Here is a 24,982-nt window from a genome sequence, read left to right as displayed (position 1 = left end):
GGGAAGATGGCGGAGGCGGCGGAGGTAGCGGAGGCCGAGCCCGCTGAGCCCGCCGCCTTCAAGCGCCCGAGCCGCCCGCTGCCCGCCGCCCCCGGGCCCGGCGATCCGGGCCCCAGCCCGCCGGCAGCCCCCCGCACGGCCGCCGCCGCACCGCCCGCGCCGCGCTACGAGGAGCCGCCCTGGGGCAGCCGCCCGCCCGCCGGCTCCGGGTACGGGCTGGAGGTGCTGAAGGGCGGCGTGCTGCTGGGCTCGGTGCGGCTGGAGGACAGCAGCTGGTTCCTGGTGGGGCGGCTGCCCGGCTGCGCCCTGTCCCTGGAGCACCCGTCGGTGTCGCGGCACCACGCCGTGCTGCAGTACCGCGGCGCCGGCTGCTCCCCCGACGACGCCGGCGGCGCCGATGCCGCCGGGTTCTACGTGTACGACCTGGGCAGCACCCACGGCACCTTCCTCAACAAGGCGCGGGTGCCGCCCCGCACCTACTGCCGGGTGCGGGTGGGCCACGGGCTGCGCTTCGGCGGCAGCTCCCGCCTCTTCCTCCTGCAGGTGCGCCGGGGCTCGGGCCGGCGTCTCCGGGCGTGTGCGGGTGGTAAAGGCCGGTCCGGATCCGGCTCAGGAATTCTCCCGGCTCCATCGGGGTGACTGCCTGAGGTGTGAGGCGGTTTGGAAGCAGCCCAGTGCTGCCGTGGTTGTTACAGTGGGAGAAAAGCTGTGGGTATCTGCTGCCGGCTCTGCAGTGAGGTGTGGGGCTGCGGGTTTCTGCTGATGTGCAGTGAGTGCAAAAGACATTTCTCAACAGTGTGATGTATTAGGAATGTCCTTCTGGCAGTGTGATGCCCCAGTAAATAAAGAATATTTCTTTGGGAACAAGGGCAGTGTTTATTAGTAGGGACTTAGCACATCGTGTGTTATGCACTTAAGAAGTTGCTCATTCCTCAGATTGATCCGTGTAGCTCTGATGGGAATTTTTGCCTTTAGCCTTTTAATTGCAGTTATATGTGAGATGGATCTGACTGCAAGTACACAATAATGTTTATTTTCCCCTGCCCTGCTTTTGAAAATGCTCTTAAAACTAATATATTTTAATATGCAAACCATAACTACTGGTCAAATAATTCCACTTTTTGAAGAACAGTGTAATAATGTGTTTATGTTATTATATGTGATCTGCATGTGTATTGGAAGTACTTGTTTGGGTGTTTTTTAAAAACACTTCTGCTAATTTTCTGTTTTGACTTAGGGACCCAAAGAGGACCAGGAGTCTGAGTCAGAACTAACTGTGACTGAGCTGAAGGCACTACGCAAGCAGCAGCAAGCAAAATTAGAAAAGACAATGTTGGGAGAGGACTCTGATGAGGAAGATGAGAAAGAGGAGAGAAATGAAAGGAGTCAGAATAGTGATATGAGCTGCTCGTGGGGCATGGGTAAGTGATGGTGCATCAATTGACTGATATGCCTTAGAAGGTCTGTAAGCCCATTTTCATTGAATATTAGGGTCAACATTCCAACTGGCTGCCAAGAGTCACAATCCAGTCAAAGGTTTTGAGTACAAGTTAATCCTTTTGCTGTTACAAAGAAGGTATGTGACAAGCTAGCATCCAGTGAGCTCCTTTTAAACAGGAGGGGGTAATTTGCCTGTGCCTACAAAAGGCCGTGAAACTTAGAGCTTTATTAATGCTCTTTGGTTTGCTCCTGTGATAATGTCCAGAGTTTTGCCCAGGAGGTGAAATTTAACTGCTTGAGGTCTCTATGCAGTATAGCTGTCTTTACATTTAAACAGAATGTCCACATATTAGAGCTAGATAAATTATAATTCATGAGCTTTCTGCAACAAAGTGAGTTGGGGTTTTTTTGAGTGAAAATGCATAAGCTCATAAACCTTTGAAAGTACTAAAACTGGCATCGATCTGCAAATACTGATGTTCTCTTTCTGATGTTTCACGGGGTTTTTTTGGACTTTGTATTTCTTCTAGGTGAGGATGCTGAGGAGGATGAGGTTGAAGAAAACCCTATTGCTATTGATTTTCAGGACGTTCAAGATGCCTTTTATATGAAAGATCCTAGGAAGGCCTTACAGGGCTTTTTTGATAGAGAAGGTAATTTTTTTTTTAATCAAATGTGATTTTTTTTTACCTAGCAATATGTTATTTTGTTGTTTATTTTTGCAGGGGGATTTAAGGTGTCATGTGGGAGCAAAACTTTTCTGTTATTTGTGGATAACATTTTTTATTTCATCAAGTTTTGATGGGGATTTGTGGTGGTTTGTTTTGGTTTTTTTTCTTTAAAACTTGGCTCACCATTGTATATCTGAGACTTAGTTACTAATTCCTAAACTGCAGCGAGCAGCTTGTATTCCTCTGGAGTGACACTCAAAACCTCACCCATGCTTTGAAGCTATGCGGAAAAATCAAAACCCCTCAATTTCCAGACTATTTGCTTTGGAGATGGCTGTAATTGTGTATAACTGTAAAATGGGAAAATCTAAAAAAGACAAAAGGCAATAATTAAGTGGTCTAAAGTTTTAGTGGCTGCTAGTGAAGCTTAAAGAATATTCACTTACTTGGTAAAGTGAAAAAGCAATATTCAAGACAAACAGTATCTGTGAATTCAGATTGGAAACTGTTGCTGCTTCAGTGTCATTTACTTCAATACATACAAGATAGGGTTTTCCTTTGAGCTACATGTTCCTTAACAGGCTACTTAGCGATTTTTTGGTCTGAAAAAGCCTTGATTTTGGAAAAAAACCAAACAAATCAGCATAACACTAACTGAAGATCCCATAGCTTTAAAATAAAACAAGTTAGGCATAATCATGGTATCTAATAAGAGCTTGTTATCCTTTTTTTTTTTAGAAGAATGTCCCATGACATTCTTCTCTGCTGTAAAGATTATTCCTGCTTATTTCAGCTTTGGTTACTGCATCACCTTTGTTTTCTTCTCTAGGAGAGGAGTTAGAATACGAGTATGATGATCGTGGACACAACAGCTGGCTGTGCAGGATCAAGTATGTACATCTCCATTCCTTTGGTACATGGAAATTGACTGTTGAATTTGCAAACAAAAGCTGAAGGAATTACTTGTGTCACACTTGGCAAGGGAGCCAGCTGGATTTGGAGTTAAGCCCTGATTCTGAGACAGAACTTCAAGGATCAGTGCCTAGTTCAGTGTCTGTGCTCCTTTTTTGTTCTGACAGGATTTGGTTTTCCTACGGGACGAAAATCAGGAAAGCAAGAGTCTAGGTTCTTTCAGCTCCCCTTGTTTTGAGCAATATGTGAAATTGAAATACAAGAGAAGAAAATAGGAAACAATCTTTTTCAATTCCTAATGAGAATGATCAAAAAAACCCTAAACTTAATTCTACTGTGTGCCCAATTGCAGTTCCTGTATGGTATCAGACAGTTTTTGAGGAGTTCTTGCTAGAGGCCTCTAATGTAATTCTTTTGTAAGACAGGAGAAGGTGAGGTGGAAATTAAGTCAACAAGTCTCAATATGGTAATGATTATACTGCTTAAAAATCCTTTGCTACATCATGGGAACTATTTGTTTCTCATGTTGTATGGATACAAGATACCTATACTTAAAATGATTCGGGGATTGACATTTAACCTTTTAACTTCCTGTATTTCTAATGGAATAAATAGAGGAAAAATTATTGTTTGGAACAGTGAAATACAAATTGACTTGCATGATTAGGAAATCATGCTTGTGTTTTGATTGGTTCTGTAGGAAATGAAAAGTGGAAATATTTAACACAAAAAAAGATTCAAATGAAATGGCAATGCCATTGTAAAATATCTGAGTAGCATCCCTGAGAAGCTGTTTGTATCTGAGCTGTTCTCTGACCCTTTAAACTGAACAGGCTGCCTGTGGATGATGCATCAGGGAAGCAGCTGGTGGCAGAGGTTCTCCATTCTGGAAAGAAGAAGGAAGCAATGATACAATGTGCACTGGAAGCTTGCAGGCTGCTCGATGCTCGAGGAGTACTGAGGCAAGAAGCAGGTGAATAACTGATCATTCCAAATGCCTAAATTAGGGATTTGAGATTGCTATCTTGAATTTGCTTTATTGCTGAGTGATATGAAAATCATTTTGTTGCTTGCCTTCTCCTGTGCCTTTCTCAGTATCCCGAAAAAGGAAATCAAAGAACTGGGAAGATGAGGATTTTTATGACAGTGATGATGACACCTTCCTCGATCGAACTGGTGCTGTGGAAAAGAAACGACTGAACAGAATGAAGAAAGCTGGTAAAATAGAAGAAAAACCAGAGACTTATGACTCCCTGGTAAGAATAATAATTGACATGCCAAGGTTATTCTCTCATGCCTATATTATATTATGACTATGAAGAAATCTTGGTGGATCATGGCAGTGGATGAAGGAAATGCCAGAACAGGATACTTTTAAATTAGTTTTAAATCATTGGAAGATAATTCCAAGCTTTTAAGTCCACAGGACACATCCCAAAGAAATATCTCATTCTGCTTCAAAGAACAAGAATCCTGGATTGACAGGCATATGACAACAATAAGTCCTACAAAGACAATAGGGTGTGAGGGATAGGAGGGGTGGAAGGGTTCAGTGATGGTGTAACACTGCTGCAGAAGATTTATGGATACTATCATGTTTCAGAAATGGTTTAAATAATTCTCTATGTCAAGAAATAAGTAAGTTGTTTAGGAACGACCTAAACTTCTAATTTTTTTCAGCCCAGGAAGTCCTGGTCAAAGCTCAGAAGTAGAAAAGTGGAAGTAATTTGATAGCATACTTGAGTAACTGTTAAAATGAGATTTTAACAAGATAAAATCTTCTAAGCGTGTTGTTCTCTCATAGGTCACAAAGCTAAAAGAAGCAGAAAATGAGCTTTCTGAGATAACAGAGAAGCTGAAGGTTTCAGGGAAAGGTAAGGTGTGAAGCTTGTTTGATCAGTGCTTTCCATAAAGAAAAATACAGAGCTGAAAATTACGTTAGGGATTTCTCTTTTCAAAGATTTGGGGTTTGGATTTTTGTTTTTTTCCAGTGTCGACTTTTCACATAGGGATCTGAAGGTTTGCAGGTCTCTGAGTTAGCTTGTGAGAATTCTTACAGTCTTTATCCAATAGTTCATGTACTCTGTTTATGTCACTTGATAATGGATGTAACTTTTTCCAAAGCAAGCAACATCTAAGTTAAAGTAAGGTGGCAAGTGTACAGGCTCCTGGAGTTCTGAGAGGGTGACGATTTTTACTGTTTAGCTGCCCATATTGCTGAAAGTGACCTAATCTGAGGAACGCTGTTTTTTCCACTCTCTTAAAAACATACATAAAGGGAGGAGGAAAAAACTCACAGAAAAAGTAATATATTTTATTTTACATTTCTCATTGTAAACACGCTGTATAAAGGAGGAAAGGTGGGAAGAGAGAAATGTGAAGACAAAGCAGTTGACACTTAACCTGTACGTCCAATTAATATGCCAGTGCAAAGGGTCCCATTCAGGTTCTAGGATTATGCCTTTGTTGCTAAGGCAGACCTTTCCAGACCAGTGTGATCATATTTTTTAGTGAGTTATGTTTAAAAGCAAATACCAGTGATTGCATTTTGCTTTCTGTTACTTATGATGTTTCATGAAGAAGAAGGAAGGTGGGAAAGAACTGTGTTTAGGCTGGTTGTTCACACAAAAACCTTTTTAACAGAGTTGGTGTTAATAAAGGCTGCTCCTTTAGTTTGTCAGAAGTTTCCCTCCAAGCAGCAGTGTCACAGTTGGGCCATCTTCTGTGCACTACATGGCTGTGTTTCTTTCTAGTTATTCAGCTCCACACCAAAACTCATTTATATTCAAACTGATGTTCAGTGCGTTTGAAGGAATTGTTTTCAGCCTTATACTTCTGATAAGTAATTAGCAATTGACCAGCAAAAGAAGCTAATGTTTAGATTGTCTGAGAGGTGTAATTCCAAGCTTGCATATGTTCTGAGACCTTTGTTTCTACTGATACTGTTTTTCAACAAGACTGTTGAATTATATTGTAGTGGAGACTGGGTGAAGGGTGAGTCAGTTCATTTTTATACTTCTACTAACACCATATAATGCAGTAGGCCCCTTCCCCACCAAAACCTGCTCATGCAATCCCAATACACATTTTTGTAAGTTGGAAGTGCTTACACAGCTAGTTTAGAGTCTTGGAAAAAAGTGCATTTTCAGCACTTACTGAAGTACAGAATCATTCAATATTGGATGGGAATTCCCTAGAACTAGGCTAGGGTGAAATAAACATAGCAAATATTGCATCAATCAGCTGGTTTGGGTGCTTTCTAGATCCTTGGGTTTTCCCTTATTTTGAATGCTTTAGATTAATCACAGATGTTGAGAAAGCCAGGAGCAGGGTTATTTGCCATGGAACATTTTTACCAATGTCATGAGCTGTCCAGCAAAACTGCTGCATTCCATACAGTTCTGAAACCTTAATGCACTTTGTTTGCTCCAAAAGATTATTTGGAGCCTGAAGACAAGAGTGTAGAGACACCAGTGAGTGAATGACAGGCTAAATTGCTATGCCTCTTACCAAGCACTTGGAGAAATTAAGTAGTTGTCTAAAAAAGTCTCAGGAGAAGTACACAAATCGTTCCCTGGGGTTCTTCAGAACTAATTACTGTTGGACTGACTTGGTATCACTCATTCACTGATGCTGCTGAATGCAGATCAAATATATGGAGCTCTTCAGTCTCATCTTTGGTTGTCTGTTCAGGAAAAATATCAATAAGTTGATGATGCAGTAAATAGCCCTGTAGCTTTTTGTCGCTGGGATATAAAGTATAATAGACATGATTGATTCACCTCCTAGGAATGTCAGATTTTAATTCAGTAGTGTAGAAAAGTGCTGCAACAGATAAGGAATGCTAACTGTAACTGCAAGCTGAACTAGCTGGTGTTAGGCACTGTTGGTGGGACTGAGCTGAGAATCCAATCTGCAAAAAGGGGTGGTGCAACTCCCTCAGCATCAGTCACTGACTGAAGCACTTACAGTGCTCTGAAGTATAGCAGCAAGCTCTAGAATTAATTGTGGAGCTTTAATTGTTCTGAAGAATATGACTACTCACTAAACCGTGTCTTTGTAATTTGCTGTTTAAATCAAATTATCATTCTGCTGAGCTCCTACCTGCAAGGAGATTCAGACATTGTTAACAATACCTTTTCATTGTTGGTTTTTATCTTGGTTGATATAAATAGTTGTGATTAAAAAAAAGAGTATTTTTATCAGAATTTCTTTTATAACATGTTTTGTCATCATCTATGCTTGCATGGAGGTGGATGCTACAGTAACTGGTTTTTATCTTTTGAAGCCTATTAATTCTGTATGTCTTTGAACAGTTACTGTTATGGCTTTTCAAATGGCAAACTGTTTTGTTTTACATTAGAAATATGCTTTTCAATTGAATCCATTTGTAAGTATGAGTCTTAATTAGACTTTCCTCTAATTATTTAAGTTGTGTAAAACTGCTCAAATATGTACTCTTTAGAATAACTTAGTCTGTTTTATTTTTATGCATTTAAAATTAAGTGCTACTTAATTAGTTCAAGCTGAACTGAAAATAACTCACTGATCAAATAATTATGCTTGTGCATATATACAAAAACACTTACAAGGCAGAAAATACATATTGGATTTGTCACTTTTCATTTAATATTAAATGGCAGAAAACTATCTGTCAAAAGACTCATGAAAATTATGGCAAGAGCATTTTTCTTTGTTTGCCTCCAGGTTATTTTTGAATACCATATAACAACTTCTGAAACACTGTTCAAGCCAAAGAAAGGCATTTTTCTGGATCTTTTTGCTTGGCTATTTTAAATCCAGATATTCTCTATATTTATTTTTCTTAGTCATTAGAGATTTTGTTTTACCTTCTGAGTTTTATTTGAATTAGTCAAATAGGCATTATATTGTTAATATTTTGAAATTAGGTGGAATAGAAAGACTGTCATTACTCTTTTTCAAGTTCAAAGTAGGTTTTTTCAGAAAATCTAGTCAAAACAAAGGTAGGTTCTGTGTTATTGGCCTAATGAATGACATTTGGTTTGTATGCACTCTCTCAGGGGTAGAAGGGCGGCGTTGATTGATTTTGAACTTCGCAAATGTTTTGGGATAAACATTCCAGCAAAGTCAAAACTCAGATTCCCTATGCAGAGGTGTAGGTTTTCATGTGCCTGGGATGATTTTAGTTTGTGACTACAAAAAAATCTCTAAGCCACGTTTTTAGGGAGAGCAGATCTAGAAGTGAGATGAACAACCAGGAATAGCACTCACAAAAAAAATTCTGTTTTAAGAGAGGCTTTTTTAGGTAAATGAATTAAAGTTTACTTTCAGGCTCTTGTTAGGAAAAATGCTTTTATCTTTCCAGCCCTAACAGCCTCCATTATTTCATAATTTAACAAAAACTCAGAGAGGGTAGTTGTTCCTATGTATCTTATTCTCTAAAGGCAGGACCTGATGATTACACTTATCTCCCCACCATAACATTATATATCTTCCCTTTATCTTGCCTAGTCCAGTCCCATCCAGCAGCTCAAGATTCTTTGGATGAATTCATGACAGAAATAAAATCAGGATGTACGTTAGACAGCGTGGCACGAAAGAAGCTTCACTTGCGGTCGTTTGAACTGAAGAAAGAGCAGCAGAGACTGAAAGGGTTAATAAAGCTTGTCAAGCCTGCAGAGCTGCCTGAGCTGAAGCCCCAGTAAGTCTTGGTGAAAACATAAAACAATTACTTTTTCCTTTATTTATCTATGGGCAGTTGTGGAAGCCCAGTAAATAGGCAGCTGTCCAATCACAGAAGCAGGACAGCTTTCCAAACTACCTGGCTCATCTCTTTGAGGAACTGCTGGGCTCTGGGCTATTGCAGCATCCATGGCTGAGGGAAATGCACAACACTGGGGTGAGACCAGCCCAAGCTGGCAGGATGACGTGGGTGAGGGACTGGAAGCAGAGTGTTAGCTTCTTTGGTTTTGTTTTTTTTCCCCCCATGTGCATCCAAAAGGAACTGAAGAATTGTACAGCTATTATGTACAACATGAAACCCACTTTCACTCTGTGAAATGTATTTGGAAGTCAAATGTAGAGGCTGTTCAACTACTGCCTAGCAGCACCACTGCAGTTTGAGAGGGTGTGTGCTGGGTTCATCATGTCCTAGTGGCAGCTTGATTAGAGATTAATTATCTAATTCATTTAAATTAAGGTTTAGCCTCCAAGTCATTTTTATATATAAATATGTCTGTATGTATGCTGTTGAATTTAACGGAATCTTTATGATAAAGAGAGTTTTTTCCTTGTTTGTTTATTTTTTGCTTCCTGATATGGCATGTACCTGAATCCTACAATCCTCCTTGGATGCTGCAAGTGGGAGAGAAATAAAAGGATTTTTATATATCCACTTCTCATAGGCAGACCTTTCTTTTTGTTATCTCTTTTTTCTTTTTTTGGGTTGTTTTTTGCATTTGCGTATGTAAGATTTGTTTGATGCTTAGTATTCTGTTTTCGTTCGTGTCTGGTTTTTATTAGGAGTGGGAGTTACAGTCTGAATGCAGAGAACAAGCCCAAAAAGATGAACCTGCCTCTATTTGGTGCAATGAAAGGGGGGAGCAAATTCAAACTGAAAACTGGAAGCCTAGGGGTAAGTTGGACTTGTAAGTGTTGCAAGTCAGTGGCTGTTTATGGGACCACCTAATTCTCAGGCTGTGGAGGCTCTAGGTGGCAGCTGTGTCTTCTCACATGCATGGAAACATGTGAGAACATGCATGGAGGTGCAGCCTGTGGCCGTGGAAGGTGAATGGGCAAGAGGAGGGGCTGTTGGATGTTGTTTGCGGCCAGCAGTTGCCATTCCGTGTCCTTGTACAGCCGGTTTCCTGTGGTCAAAAGGCAAGATCAAGAGAGGCAGTGAGGGGACATGAGGCTGAGCCAGTGCTCTGCCTTAGCAGCCAGTCCTTTTCTTGTTTTTCTCCATCTTCATAGCCAAGATCATATCCATGACTGATTCAGTTTCCAGTGTCCCTCTTATGAAAAGACTGCACTCCTTGTTTATGGATGTGTTTTTTCATCTTCCATCTCTACTAATAGCTTTTCCTTAAACCCTATTTGTCATCCTGAGAGTGTTTCTTTACCAGCTGTCTCTGACAGTACTGTGTGTGCTTTCTCCTGTAATGAGTATCTGTGACATCTGCCTCTGTCTTGGCACTAATGCCCAAGTCTTTGTCTTGCAGAAGTTGCCTGTTAAGCGTCCAGACATCCCTGAAACCTTGTTCAAAACAAAAGATGATGGACCAGAAGAGGAGGAGGAGGAGGAGGAAGAAATGGAAGAGGAACAAGAAGGAGATGCAGTAAACAGCAGAGTGTCAAACCTGGAAATGAAAACGACAATAGAGAAAGAAACAGGGAAAGAAGCTCATGTTCCTGATGGATCCCTTTGCAATAATAAAAATCTAGAATCCCTTCAGGATGGTAAGCTGTTGTTTCTGATTTTTCCAGAAATGAAGCTGAGTCTGTTACTGCTGAACTTTTAAGAGCTGTGTGAATCAAATGTTTGAGTCACAGGTTCTCCAGCCTGTTTATTTTCCACAGTTTTTTTGCCCTGAGTCCAGATTCCATGTGGTAGCAGCTGAGTTTCACATGGTTCTCGTTGAAACTCTGCTTGGCAGTCAGTTTTTCATTCTTTTTGGTGAATAAAGGATATAAGGAAGTCCTATTTTGATAAGCTCTGTTTCCATTAAATTGATTGTCCAAATGAAAACAACTGCAATGTTCTGTTGGCAGAAAAAGTGACATAACAAGAAAACAAATGTGCAAAACTTCAGATCCATTTGTAAGGAGGAAAAACAATTTCAAAAGTAGTAATGGAAAGGTACCTGTGAGGTATCTCCAATCCCTCCTTTTCTGTATCAGCCTGATGCATTTGAAAACTCAGTAATGATGTTTCTCAGTGAACAATATGTTTGATAAGAGAAAGCTAGTTCTGGCTTTTTGGCTTAATGCTGGACATGTTGCTGTTGAAAAGTGTTTATAACAAAATTTTCTCTGTTGTATTGCAATGGATTTGGTGGATGAAATAATTTCTAAGACTTTTGAGGAAAGAGTTCTTCATGACACAAATGTAGCAAAGAGTTCCTTTTAGTGCTTTATCTCAGAGATGCACTCTGCTCTTCAGACATACTGCAGTGCCCTCTAACTAAGCTCTTCCTTTTTTGTGTTACAGGGGTTGATTTTCTGCCTGAGCCAAAGGTACTGAGGAATGAATCTCAGATGGGACCCTCTCAAGAGAAATCCCAAGGTGAACAGTACAATAGAGATTATTTTGTAGTAGCACATGGGCTTAGAAACTGAGGAAAGGACTTACTATCTTATGTGGGTCAAAGGAAACTGAGCCTGACCTAGAGCCTAAAGAATCTAGAATTGAAATGAAAGACTGTGTTTTGCTTGGAAAGTGATAAGTGTATGATAAAGACTGGACACTTCCACTATATTACAGCTGTCCTTGCTTTTCATAGTCATTAATTGTTCAGAGATCTTTTGTTTCAAGAAATCAGTATGAGAAGGAGAAGTAATTTAGGAGAATATGATGATGTTTTTTCCTCCATTATTCTCTTGCACTAGCTGTTAACACTACAGAAGGACAAAATTTTCTTTATAAAGTGACAAATGCTGCATAACATTAGGTAATAATCTGCTGGTGACCTAGATGATGCCTCTGCATGTATGCACAAAAAATAAGATCTTTAAAATGCAGAATGTTAGGTGTACATGGAGGAGATTTTTATGACCTTTTTATTTTTCTGTAACTTAGACTCCTTAGAATCTGTCCTCATAATCTCACCCATAGAGAGCCATGAGAGGTCAATATTTCAAATACCAGGTGGCAGAAAACCAAGGAATTCTTTTCACCCATCAACTCTAAAGTTTGGTGTGTGCTTGTTTGTTTGTTTGTTTGTTTGTTTAAAAAGCAAATTATTCCTGTGCATTTCCTACACCTTCCTTTCTAAATCAATCACTGCAGTGATTACAGATAGAAAGTGTCTTTTAGAAAATAAACATCTGCCCTTAACTAAAGCTAGTATTACTGAATCACTAATGGAGGATCCTACTGAACTGCATTCAGTGATAGTGTGTTTAACATGAATTAAATCCAGGGAAAACAGTAAGATGTTCAGCAGTATTATTCTCAATTATGAATTGTGGTGAGATATCTTGGATTTCTTTATGGATGTTTTAATTTTTATAATTAAAAATAATTCATTCAATTCTGTAACTTTTTTCCTGCAGAATTGGTCATTTGTGCTGTGTCATAAAACAATTCTGCTTTCTTCCCAGCATCCAAGGTAGTAAATAAGGAACCTGAAGAGACATCTGAGAAAGTTAAGAAAATCAACACCTCAAGCAAGGTCAGTTACAACACCTTGCCTCCTGCAGCTAAAGAGGAAGTCATTTCTAGGCTCTTTTTAAGTGAAATAGTAACAAGTTGATGGAGTCTAACTTAGTGATAGTAGTGCTTCTCTGCTGACTAAGACCCAAATATAGAACTATACACTGCCATTGAACACAAATTTTGGAGTCTGCAATGAAAAGGTAAAGCACAGCATTTCAGTGTTGCTAGAGGCTTTCTGTTCAATCACAAAAGTTACTTTTTTCACCTTTCCACTTGGCAGTTACTATTGCTACTTCTCCTTTATCACAAGTGTCGTAGAACATAGATGCTCTTCAGGCTTTGGAATGTCAAGGCAAAGCTTTCCTTGGAGAGTAGCCTGGGAAACAGATATTGGCTGACACAGAACACACTGTACTAAAGCTGCAGGTTCTCTGTGTCAAACCTCATCCTTCTCTGTAAGATGTGAAAGAGATGAGTTTGAGAGATTAATGTCTTTTGCAACCAAGTTATCACTAAATTTGAGTGGTTGTACCAGATAATGTTTTTCCTGCGACTAAGATTTGTATTTAAATGTAAAGTATGTGAGATTTGCACATTTTGGGATTCAGTCAATTGTTGCCTTCTTGGAGCTGGGAAGATCTTCTCTGACAGCCTAATGATTATTGTGAGGCTCTTCCCTTTAGAGGGCACCCCACCCTCTGCCATCAGAGGAGATGACTGTACTTGGTGGGTGGACCATAAGTCCTGACCATTGGGACAGTTTCTTTGTGGAGACAATCTAATTTTAGCCCTGCAGCACTTACTGAACCTCAGATCCCTGCATCCTGTGTGTGCTGACTGCTGCTTTGTTAGTCTTGGCAGAGGACCCAGGGATTTGGTAGGCACAGTCCTCAGAACTGTCTTTTGTTGCTGGCCTTGCTAAAGATGCTAAAGAAATTGAGAGTTTATTTATACTGGTAGAGCCCAAGTTTTACCACTTTTTATGAATATGGGAGGACAAGGCAGTTTTTCATGCTAAAGCAGTCAAGTCAGCACCTCTCATCAGCAGAGAGTTTGCTCTAACACTGAGCATTCTCCAAATGCCAGATGGCTTAGATGTATTCTTTCTCCCATCACAAATCACTTTTTCCACATGCTGTCTCTGCCTTTGGGCTCAGATCTTGCATGGAAAGTATCAACCAGAAGTCATCTTTTTTTCTTTTGTAATATTTCAATAACTTTGAATTACATAAAACTGGAAAAACAGTTTTCAAGTGATTGTTCTCAAGCCATATTAAAAAGCTGTACAACTCTGCAGTCTAATGTTTTGGAAAACATTAGTCTTCTAAAAAAGCTGTTTCAGATGTTAATTTGGGGAAGGAAAGTTATTGGGGGAATGAAAATTTGTTACAACTGCGTAACTTGAGACTATAATGACGCTACAGAGTAATGCAAATCAGTGCTGAGTAATTTGGCATTATTTTGAGCTCTTAAGTCTTGCACTCTACAGTTGAAGGATTTTTTACCTGCAGTTTTTAAAAACAGAAGTTGTTGGGAAAATGATGCTGATGTGGCAAAACTTAAAAATCTAGGGACAAAAAGATACTGCTGTGTCAACAACTACATTGCAAGTGACCTGTTGTGGTTTGCTGTAATGTTTGAAGATGCCAGCAAGACCTGAAAACAATGAGCATTCTTTTCTTTTTGAAAACTAAGTTATCCTTATATAACACCTGAACTTTTATAAACTATAAAGTTTGAAAGCTACCTTAAACCCAAAGTTTTCAGTGGTAATGTGCATGGAAATCAATAAAGCATGAAAATCCTACTCTAAAGCTTTTTCCTGCATAAAGAAATTCTATGTCCAATGACACCCCCAAACGTTAGGATTGAACTGCAGAAGTGGACAGCTTCTGTTTTGAGGGGGAAATTGGACTGGATGACCTCCAAAGGTCCCTTCTAAACAGCATTTTTATTAGTCTGTGACTCTAATGGAAATGAGCTGAATCTATTTGAGGGTTTGATCTTTCTTCTCTATTACCATTTTCATCCCTGACTCTTGTAGAAATAACTCTCACCTCTCATTATTTGTCTCTGAATTAGTGAGGGATCTGTAGTGGCTATGACACATTGGTGGAGGGGTACAGCACCTTAAAAAAAAATCTTTCTTCTCTTTGCAGGTCCAACAACCTTTTTTTTCCTCACAGTACCCAGATGATGACCCAGACTACTGCATATGGATTCCTCCTGAAGGTATTATCAACCATTTCCTTACTGGTTTTAGTCTCATAAATCAGGAATCTTCTGATGACTAATAAGTCATCAGGATGTCCTTGTAAGTCCTTGAGAAAAAGCTAATTCAGGAATACTTTACCAGAACTGATGTTTTGTGGTATGCTGTGCCCCTTGTTTGTTTTGTATGGCCTTGCAAGTCTTGCAGTGAAATGCAGACCATATCTGTAGCAGCTTCATGGCAATGGAGAGATACACCTGAAGTTTGTTTTTCAGTTTTGTAACACCTGAAAGAGCTAACTGCATTCACACATGGTTGGTATGATAACTCAGTTGAAAGATAAGCTCAAACCTTCCCTAAGGATAAATGCTCCAGTAATGTTAGCATTCTCAGTTTTTTACAGATGTCTGTGAAATCCAAAAATGCTCCTTTGCAGTTTTTTGCAAAAATCATTGGAATACAAACTCTGGGTCAACTGTTTCGGAGAAAAGTCTTGATAATGCTTCAGTGAAGGCATTGAATAATTGATGCACTCATCCAACATATGTTCAACTTGAATGTGTTTTTGGCTAGGTGAAGTTACTTTTAAACAGGGTAATGAATGTTCAGTTCCTCTAAAATAGAATACTAATTTTCTATAGCAATGAGGTTTTCAGAGTAAGTTCAAAGCTTAGCCTTCACTTGGTAGATTCATTACTATAATTTTTGTAAGGCTGTTGCAAGGTTATAGAAATAAGAATAAATTTCACTGAAGAAAACTGTAATCTGGTGAATCACCTTCCATGGACAGACTGCACATTTCTGACATATGAATCCACAGGAACAGAAAATCCAGTCTGTCTGGGATAGTTCAGCAAGCTGTGTCCATAAGAGGGAGCTCTGTTTTTTTGGCTCTGCCTGACAATAAATAGTCAAATGTTCCTTCTAAGCTGGCATTATGAGGACTCTAGGAAAAAAAAGCCCAAACAAAACAGCCACAAAAACAGGAGTATCTGATGTAATCTTAACACTGTTAGTAAAATTGAAATTAACTGTAAGTGTAAATCAAAAGACATAGTGCAATATGCAGTCTGACTTTTTATCATCTGTGCTTGTATGGCTGGTGCTGCCTAGGGACTGTTTCATACAGGGATACACATTTCTCTTTGGTGAGGGGTGAAAGGAATAATGCAACTCTTCCTCTCTGTCCATTAGGTCAAAGTGGTGATGGCAAGACTCATCTCAATGAAAAATATGGCTACTAAGCTTCCAGTGTCCCAGAGTACATCTGAGGCTTGAAGGACTGCTCTGTTTTGGACTCTTTCACTACACGTTAGGTGACAGATAAGAGACTTGGATTTTCAGATGCTGTTTAAATCCAAGGGAATCAGCAGTTGCTCTGGCTCTAAGCTCTCCCTGTGTGTCCTCTGTTTTGTCTTCCAGATACTTTTTTAAAAGTAAAAGCCCATTCTTCTGCCTCTTTCACTTTTAGCCTTGTTTGTTTGGTTGTTAGATTGGTTTTTTATTTGGCTTGAAACTCTAAGCTCATTTTTCCTTTTGTAAATAAAAGTAGACCGAAGTATTGAAAGAATATACCTCTGTATACTTATAGGCTTGATGAAATTTATTCATACTTGGTTTATGCAATTAAAATAAACACCACTGGTTGGTTTCTGTGGTTGCTGTTTGAAAATACTGTATGGTAAACACAACCTAAAACTTGAGGGTTCTTTTTTTTTCCCCGTTTCCAATGGAAAAAAAAAAATCAACTTACATTTTACATTTCTCCCTCATGCAGTTGTTGGAATACCTGGTGTGGAGTGGACAGGAAATGGTGAGTGTACAGTGTTATACAGGTCTAGAAATGCCAAAGAACTGAAGAGGCTGGCACTGTTTGAGTCAGGGCTAACAGAAGAAACAAATGGAAGGATATCCTGGAAAAGCCTGTAATAGAGCCTCTTCTTCTTGTGTCACAGCATGAGCAAGTGCAATCTTAATGCAGTTCCAGGCATGCCTGGTAAATAGTATTTGTCTGGAGGAATCCCCTGAGTGCCTCAGGATTGTCCCAGAGCCTGTGCTGTGCTAAAGGCAAGGTCATGCAGGATGTGTGAGAGTTTCAATAAATGTAGGCAGAACCATAGAGGGGAAAGGAAAACTGTAAAAATGACAGTCTTGCAAATCAGGGACACACATCCTTTGGGGTGCTTCCACCAGCCAGTGGCTGGACAAATCAAAGGAGGCCACATCAGAAGCTGGAGTGAAGGGATAACCATACAGCTCTTTACTTAAAGGCTCAAGCTACAAAACAGCATCTTTCTGCCTGTAATCTTCAGCATATGCAGCAGGGTTTTGTCTGCATCTGCACACTAGGCTGGGCAGCCTAAAGCTTCCTGCTTCTAGCAGAGGCATATCTTTGTGTAATTCAAGGAAAAGCTGTTGCCTCTCTATTCATAATGCCAGACCCCATAGGTTTCACAGCTGTAGCCCTTCCCCAGAGTCTTGTTTAGTTCCAGGGTGTACCAGGCAACTGCAAGGGAGTTCATTCAACAGCAGCAGCCTGGCAGGTTTCAGACAGGGAAAATAATAATGTGCCATTTATGCTCCTGAGAACCACTGGGGCAAAGTGCCCATGTAAGCACACCTTTATTGTTACCATCCTAAAGTAGGTGGTCAGTATATCTTTTCATCAGGGGCTGCTTTATAGTACAGACAAATGGCATTGACCTGCTGCCAGAAAACAGCTCTGGGGATGAGGGCTGGACAGTTTGGTCCTGGCAAGACCATGAGCTCCCCATCTGTTCCTTTCCATAGCAGCTCACTTGTGCTTCCATCTGAATTTGATGGTGAACCCTGCTTTCATTAGGCCATGCATCTTTTGCTTCATTGTGTAACATGAACACCCAAAGGTCATCCCTGCTGGATGGTTCCAGTCATTTTCATGGTGGCTTTTGATAAAACCATGGAAAAACACCCATTAGATTTGAAAGTTGTGGTCTTCCCATTGATGATCACTTTGCCACTCCAGAAGCAGTTTTTCATTTGATGCTCAACAGCTATGTAATGCATAACAAGTTTGAATATTTTCCTTTTGGGCCAGGTATGTATGTCATTCATCAAATACCTTTTTCCTCCAATAAGAGCTATAAATCAGTATGTGGACATGGGAGTAGAGGATACCATGTTACACAGAAAGGGATCTACACAACACTAAAGTTTCATCTTTTCATCAATTTCTTTCTCATCCACGGTGTAACACCATAATCTTACCCCTGTATGATCTGCAGACCTCCTTCCGAATTTTTACATCTTGCTGGCAATAGTAACTCAGCTCTTCCTGCAAGTTAAAGATCTCCTGATGGTCTGTGTACATGTCAAGAATTTTATTTTTCCTTAAGCACCACACTGTGCAGCCTATAATAATCCTCTTGTGGAAGAGGGCCTGTATAACTCTGATTCTAAGCAGTGTTGAAAAAAGAGAGGAAATAACTTTTGCAACTTTTGATACCCACAACTTAGGAAAGACTGCTTAGTTTCATGACTAAAAAATGTAAAAGAGTCTATGAAAATGAAAACTCTGCTTACACATCAGTTTAACACCCTGGGTAATTAACTGCAGACATGTTTTTTTCTTCCAGAAGCTGCCTGACAATGGAGCAGCCATCATAGCCTCTGGCGTTAGAGAAGCATAGCCCTGAAACTTGTGTCATTAAGCAGCTGACTAAAGTCCACGTGTCCCCTAAAGCTCCCATTCTCCTTCAATTTTCCTTTGGACTCCTTCATCCCATGGGGCCTCTGGCACTCACTCCATGGCAAAAATGCAATTTGGGCTGTGTGTGGTTTCCTGCACGTCCCATCTCGAGAGGAGAGCCCTGCCCTGCTCGTGGGGTTTTGATCCCAGACATGGAGTGCTGCTGCTGGCTTGTGTTACAGGCCTGTTCGTGGCACAGACTGCTCTCCTAGCCTCTCCCTTAGAGCTGCTTTTCCACATAAAATCGGAGCCAAACTATCTGGGTTGCCCAGGCCCATGCAGCAATGTGCAGCTGGGGCATCTCCTCATGGCTGTGTTAAGTGCCTGGTCTCACAGCAAGCAGAGCTGGCAATAATTACAGCTATGGCTGTGATTATAGGGTGTATGGCAAATCTCACAGATATTTCTCACCCCAAATACTTTTCCTGATCTCCCTAACCCCACAATGAAGTTCACTGCCTCAGAAGAGGAAAGGACCCCTGGGATATCTAGAAACTTTCCTTGGCTTAAGAACTCCCCAGCATTTTTTTCCATTCAGAAGGATATGAGTGCATTAACATGCAGCAGGTCCTCAAACAAAGAGATCCCACTCAGCATGACCTTCCTATGAACAGAATACTCTGGTTTTTCATGGAGCTCTCTTGCTCTGCTCAACAGTTCTGCACCACTCCAACCCCTCATTGCTACAAGTGCTCTGAGACCTCCAGCAAAACAAAAGAACCATCACTGGTGGGTTTTAACCATGCAGCACTGATTTTTGTCTAATATTAGGACAGAGATAGGCTGTGGGGTCCTGTGTACCCCCCTCCCAACAGCTTTTACTGTCAGAGTACTTGGGCAGAAAGCCTGGTCACACCTCAGTTCTCTCTGAATTTGCACAAGCATAATGACTCAGTCTGAAACTTTTTTCAGAATTCCTGTTGCTTAAGATAACAGTGGAAGGCTGCAGTAGAAACTGTGGGAAAGATCTGAGCAACACCGCCAGGATCAGACATTTTGAATAAGTCACCAGAAACTTGCTCTGGCCCATCTCAAACAAGTGCTTTGTGAGCTTCATGCATCAGTACCTCATTCAAATTACCAAACCTCTGCTTTATCACCCTGAACCTCTGGAATGACCATTCCCACTGCTGTGTTTGCTCTGTGGAAGCCATGGAATGGACTGGTGTCTCCTCTACCATCCTCTTTACATTTGAAGGTGGGGGTAGAGACAGACTTTGAAAAACACGCCCTGGGGACTTGTGAAGGCAGCTGCTTTCACCATAAGTAGTCTGACAGGACAGTCTTGGCTGTGTGCTGGGTTTTCTGTCTCATGTTTGCTGCACTGACCAATGGATAAGGAACTTACAGCAAAGGTTTCATCTCAGGCATAGCTGTAAGGTTATGTAAGGAACTGCATGTAAGCTGTAAGGAACGTTGGGAAGGTTCCCCTTACCAAGGGCAAGTAGAGCTTTTCCCACCATCCACCAATCTGTGCGACACCTCCACACCAGCACATCAGTTTGCAAGGTCATTTTTTTCCAGATGACTTGGTGACTTTGGCCCAGCACTGCTGCATTTTCTCTCCATTTCTTCCGAAAACACAGATTAGAGCAAACCACCTCCAGATGGAGCCCACGATGCACAGACCTCACCACACCTGAGGTGTCCTGCAACCCACGGAGGAATCCTGGCTGTACCTGTGGTTATGGTCCCTGAAGGATGCTTCCTCTTACTTACCTAAGGAAAACTGAGGCTACATGTAACACTCCACCTTTTGGAACAGAAAGGAGCATTCAAAAGGATCTTCAAAGCACTCCAAGGAGCACAACACCTATTTGGTTACCTACTTGTCGAAGTGTGTTTACAGCATTAAAAAGCTGCAGGACACAGAGAGATGTTATTAATGAGCAGCCCATCCTGTAGCAGCTCACAGGCCTTGCTCCAGCATTCCCCAGGTGATTGTTTAAAGCTGCTGTCTCCTGCACAGAGGGCACGAGTAGCTCATATTTTCTTTGGAACATGTGTTTACCTCATTATCATACTGACTTTCCACTGCTACAAAACTTCCAGTCCTGTACTCACCTAATATATACTCTCAAATTTATGAGGCATCAATGCCCTAAGGCCCTTGAGCACCTAATGTTTGGGCAGCTGGCTGCAGTTCTATGCATAAAGAATATATATTTCTGATACCTGTGTAGCATCATATTCTGCTGTTCTGAGGTACAGAATACACTCAGCATAGCTGTAGACTTGATGAGGGGAGGCATTTTTGGGTGGTTGTTTTTTTAAAATTCTGAAAATCAAATGCTGCTCTCAGTTTCATTTTTAGTTAAGTGAATGTGAGGTAAGACATTAAAAATGTTCTTTAAGTCAAAAAAAGATCTATAGATCAGCCTAATTTGCCTAATTATGCTTTTAAATTGTGGAAGTGTTTTGTTGATCGTGCAGCTGTGTGGATGTATATGCAGGTGTATGCACACTTTCAACCATGAATATATTACTTTGTTCCTCTGCTTTGACCTGTTAAACCACTTGAAACTCAAGTTTATTCTTTGGCTGGATGCAGTCTGCTGAAACTGCAGTCTTGGGGCATTTCGAGCAGCTTGCCTGTTTATGCTGAGTACCTGTTTCTAATCCAGTTTCTTGTAACACCCAGAAATGAGATACGTATGCTAAGAATAGCACATGATATGAATCCACTTGCAGGTGACTGCTCAAGGGAAGTCTAATGGCGATTAGCCTCATGGAACAGCAGATCAAAACTCATCTGTGCTGGCCCAAGCGATGAGGGTGCTTGGATGCACATTAGAAGGCTCAGCAGCTCCCCCAGACCCAAGGCAAAGAGCTTCTCTTGCTGTATGGATCATGTTTATATCCCTGTGTACAAAGGTATTTTTCCTGAAGTCTTGACAGTATGGCAAATAAGCAGTGTGTGCAGTAATTTGGTTTAAATGCAGCACATGGACTCTGAAAAAAATTGATGTTCGTGTGAATCAAAAATCTTCATATGTAGAAGGTTTTAAGAGCTGGCATGTGTAATACAAGCAGAGCAGAGTTAGCTCCAAAAAGGCAGTTCCTAAAGGGAAAGATTTATCCAGTGGCTTCTTTGAGTTTCTTCTGTTTGGCAAGTGATCATTTTCTTTTCACACAGAAGCCAGGGACTAGCAGACACCTCTTGAAGCCATCCCTTGACAATAGGCTTCCCGATTTAATTTTATCTTGTATCTTTTCTCACACCAGACTGTTTTTCTGCTGCTGCTTCTCTGTTCCCCTGTTGCTTTTACTGTATATTGAAATCAGTTCAAGCTTCATTGTTTCCCATGGGACAGGACATCATTGTGCTGAGCCTCTTCCTTTATTCATCTTCATTCTCGAGCCCAACTCTACTTACTCATATGGCAAAACACCCCCTTCATACTTCTGTCTTGCTCCTGAGTTGCACAAGGGGTTCTGCTGGGAGTTGAACTTAACCAGAAACCAGCCTGAACCATAATTTTTTCCCACCCTTCAAGCAGAAACTGAATCAGAATTTGCATTTCAAAGATCTCAGAGGAGCATCCAATCCCAGTGGAACCTGAACCAATTTTTGGAGTTTGTTTTCTTTTAGGAAAGTAGACACACCTGTCTCCTAACTGCTCCTTTTCTTTGGATCTGTCACATCTCTGTTTTTTGGGGGGTCCATCCAGTACAGAACAACGTGGGCAGTACCTGTGGCTAAACTGGGTTCAGGTGCATGCTGTGCCCCTACCCCTGCCAGGAAGGGCTGGCTCCTGCCGTGGCAGCTGTCCTGGCAGGAGGTGTGTTTGCCATTTGGGCAGAGCTGAGCAGGCTGCTGGGTTCTCAGCCAGCAGGATGAAGTGGCACAACACCAAATAGCCACTGCCAAATTTCTCCCTCCTTCTTTTCCCTCCTCAGAGAGGACTCAGGGAAGAGCTGAGATTTGCTCTTATGAATTTCTTTGGGCAGGAAATGGCAGAGTTGTCAGCTTGTGATGGGGTGGGATGACACTTCTTTGCAAAAAGCCAGAGAATTATTTATCTGAAATCTCATAACTCAATCATTCATGCCCTTATTCCCCAACCACAAATAATAACCCCACTCCCATTACACCTCTTCAAAAAGCAATTCAGGCTGCTCCACGACAGCAAGGCAGTAACATCCTAATTGCTCTTACATGTGAGGGTAACTATAATGGGTTCTGTGGTGGAAAGATAATTTATTTTCCAGTGTTGAAAGCACAGCTGTAAGTACACAGACCTTCTCTGTGCTTTCTCGTGAAACTGCTCCCTTGGCTTCTCAGGTGTCTCGCTTCAAGACAGATGAAACCATTTTCCCCCTCCAAATTAGCAGATTTGCCTGAGAACTGTCATCTGCCCTTGCAAAGCAGTCAGACAAGGAGACATGCTGTGAAGCACTGATGCTCTGCACGTTCTCCTCGACTGCCCAAAACACACAGACAAGTATTAAACAGGTTAGGCTCTGACCCAAGCAGAATCAGCTAATGAGACTGTACCCTGACCCACTCCCAACTTCTGACTTCCCCAAGGTATTTACCTCTGGCTGCCCGACACATCCAGCAGTGAAGTGTGGCTGGTTTTACAAAAACGCAGCTGCACTCAGCGAGTCTGATCTCTCTGAAAGACACTGGCACACGTGGGGCCTTTTTGAAGAGCTTTGCTAGCCAGGTGCAAACAACTGTCTCCTCCCCCTGGAGATGGGATTGGTGTTTGGAGTGGGAGGGAGAGAGGGGAGGACGACAGGATCTCTCTTGTGTAGAAAAGGGCAGAATTTGAGCTATGTCTGAAATTACTATATAAAAGCTTTCTGTATACTTTGATGGGCCACTAAGAACAAATGGGCAGGAGATACAATTTTATTATGCCAAAAAAATTATGCTGGTTAGCTGTTGTGGCACTGGAGTAACTAAAATCTTCTTGGAATAGGCCCTGGTTGTTCCCCAAAGACAAATGTGAATATGTGCTCTTCTTAGAGTAATGATGAGAGGTAACAGCTCTGATTGTATGATTGCTTTCATGTAATAAAGTGAGAAAAGCATAAATGAAAAAACCTCTACCATCCATTAGGGAGAAAATTGGCTGGGAGGTCCACAGGTACAGATAGATTTATCTCCATTTACCTCTGTCAGAAATAGATTCCGTGCCTGTGAACACTGGCCATGTATTTCTCTCTAATCATCCTTTCACAGGCTAGGTCACACCAGCTGTGGTGTGTGGGGGGACAGAGCAACTATGAAATCTTGAGCAGCTTTCCCAGCAAGAAGATTGTTTCACAATCAAGCAGCTTTGTCATTTTTGCCTCTATGCTGGGACACAGTTTGGCCTCATTCTCCTTATGGCTCTAAGCCCAAGACATATGCAGCTATGCCCAAGCCAGTCCTGTGTCCAGCAGGATTTGATGATAGCTCATCTCCAGTCCTCTAGTGATGATGATCTGTGGCAGCTACATAAAGAGAGGCAGAATATCTACAAACAATACAGAGTATCTAAAAACAATATTGTTATCTTGTTTAAAAATTACATAAAATCGCCAGCAAATTGGATTTCATTTTTGTATCCTGTGTCCTCTTTATCTAGAAATTGCCAAAATGTGTCATGCATGGCAGTAGGGTTAACCCAAACCAGCTGAACTCTCTCAATAATGGCTCATCTTTGTTTCTAATAGCTGCAAAGACCTGCTTAATGTTCTGTTGTGCTTTTTAACAAGCAGCGGCGTCAATGGGACTTCATTAAAGAGGTTTTTTTTACTGTAGTTCTTGCTCCAATTCATATTTTGCAATAATCATGCTTAAAGAGGAAAGAAATGTCATGTCCCAAGCCAGGAGTGGGGCATGTGTCTAAATAATACAAAGGAACTGGAGCTGTGCAACAGCAGGAGAAGGAAGAAAATGCCAGATCCTCCCCACAGCCACTCGGAGTTTACTAGAAGTAGGAAAAGCTGCACGGGGCCAGAGCAAGACTCTACTGCTTGTTATCTCTCAGATGCACAGAGGAAGGACAAAAGAAACCTTGTGTGTGTTTGTATGCATCTATTTGTGTGTGCCCAGGTGTATGTCTGTCCTCAGAGGTGCATGGTGGCAGGACAGGCAGCTATCACAAGGTAGGTGCAGGAAAGAAAATTCCCATTAGATATCAGGAGAATTTCTTCACATCTGGAAGGGCTCGGCACTCAACTGGACAAGGGCCTGAACAATCAGGTTGGGCTGTCTTTTCAGGGATTAAACATCATCACCTCCAGAGGGGTTTTCCAGCCTGAATCATTCTAATTCATATACATGTATATACATACACAGGCACATTCACATAGAGAGTTTTAAAATACATTAAGATACATGTATATGGCACATTCCCTCTTCATATTCTCTATGGAAAAGTGTGACTTAACCTGTTGCACTGTTGGCTAGTCTTTCCAGAGAAAAGAGAGAAGATCTTTGGGACAGGACCCTCCCAAACGCACGTGCCCAGCAATGCTATTCATCCAAAATACTCCTGAACTGGGCAGGGTTCCTGGCATGGGCCATTCTCATGAAACAGTGTGAGACCTGTTTTAGAGCTATAATTTGAAGTCAAACCAGAGAAGTCATGCTACAGAAGAGATTCCCTGGCTAGGTGACCAGTTAAGCAACTGGATCTTTCTTCTCTGAGACTGAGCAAATGTTT

General features: G+C 41.2%; 1 protein-coding gene across 1 annotated transcript; it reads left to right on the top strand.

Annotated features, from left to right (window-relative positions):
• LOC116993784 (solute carrier family 4 member 1 adaptor protein) lies at positions 1 to 16,244 on the top strand. Its single transcript, XM_033054796.1, has 14 exons — positions 1 to 543; positions 1,238 to 1,421; positions 1,971 to 2,093; positions 2,941 to 3,001; positions 3,857 to 3,996; positions 4,119 to 4,279; positions 4,828 to 4,897; positions 8,517 to 8,706; positions 9,528 to 9,639; positions 10,226 to 10,463; positions 11,215 to 11,289; positions 12,327 to 12,397; positions 14,541 to 14,613; positions 15,788 to 16,244. Exons 1-14 carry the CDS (start codon positions 7 to 9, stop codon positions 15,835 to 15,837), a joined length of 2,085 nt encoding a protein of 694 aa, XP_032910687.1. The 5' UTR covers positions 1 to 6; the 3' UTR covers positions 15,838 to 16,244.
• The last annotated feature ends 8,738 nt before the right edge of the window (positions 16,245 to 24,982 follow it).

The sequence above is a fragment of the Catharus ustulatus genome, chromosome 3, assembly GCF_009819885.2.
Source record: "Catharus ustulatus isolate bCatUst1 chromosome 3, bCatUst1.pri.v2, whole genome shotgun sequence".
Lineage (NCBI taxonomy): Eukaryota > Metazoa > Chordata > Aves > Passeriformes > Turdidae > Catharus > Catharus ustulatus.
This window is presented reverse-complemented; position numbering and strand designations above follow the sequence as displayed.

Excerpts from the sequence above, each read along its gene's own strand:
- LOC116993784 (XM_033054796.1), top strand. The coding sequence starts at position 7 with ATGGCGGAGGCGGCGGAGGTAGCGGAGGCCGAGCCCGCTGAGCCCGCC. Across the intron at positions 544-1,237 it reads CCCGCCTCTTCCTCCTGCAG|GGACCCAAAGAGGACCAGGA; the intron begins GTGCGCCGGGGC and ends GTTTTGACTTAG. Across the intron at positions 3,002-3,856 it reads AGCTGGCTGTGCAGGATCAA|GCTGCCTGTGGATGATGCAT; the intron begins GTATGTACATCT and ends TAAACTGAACAG.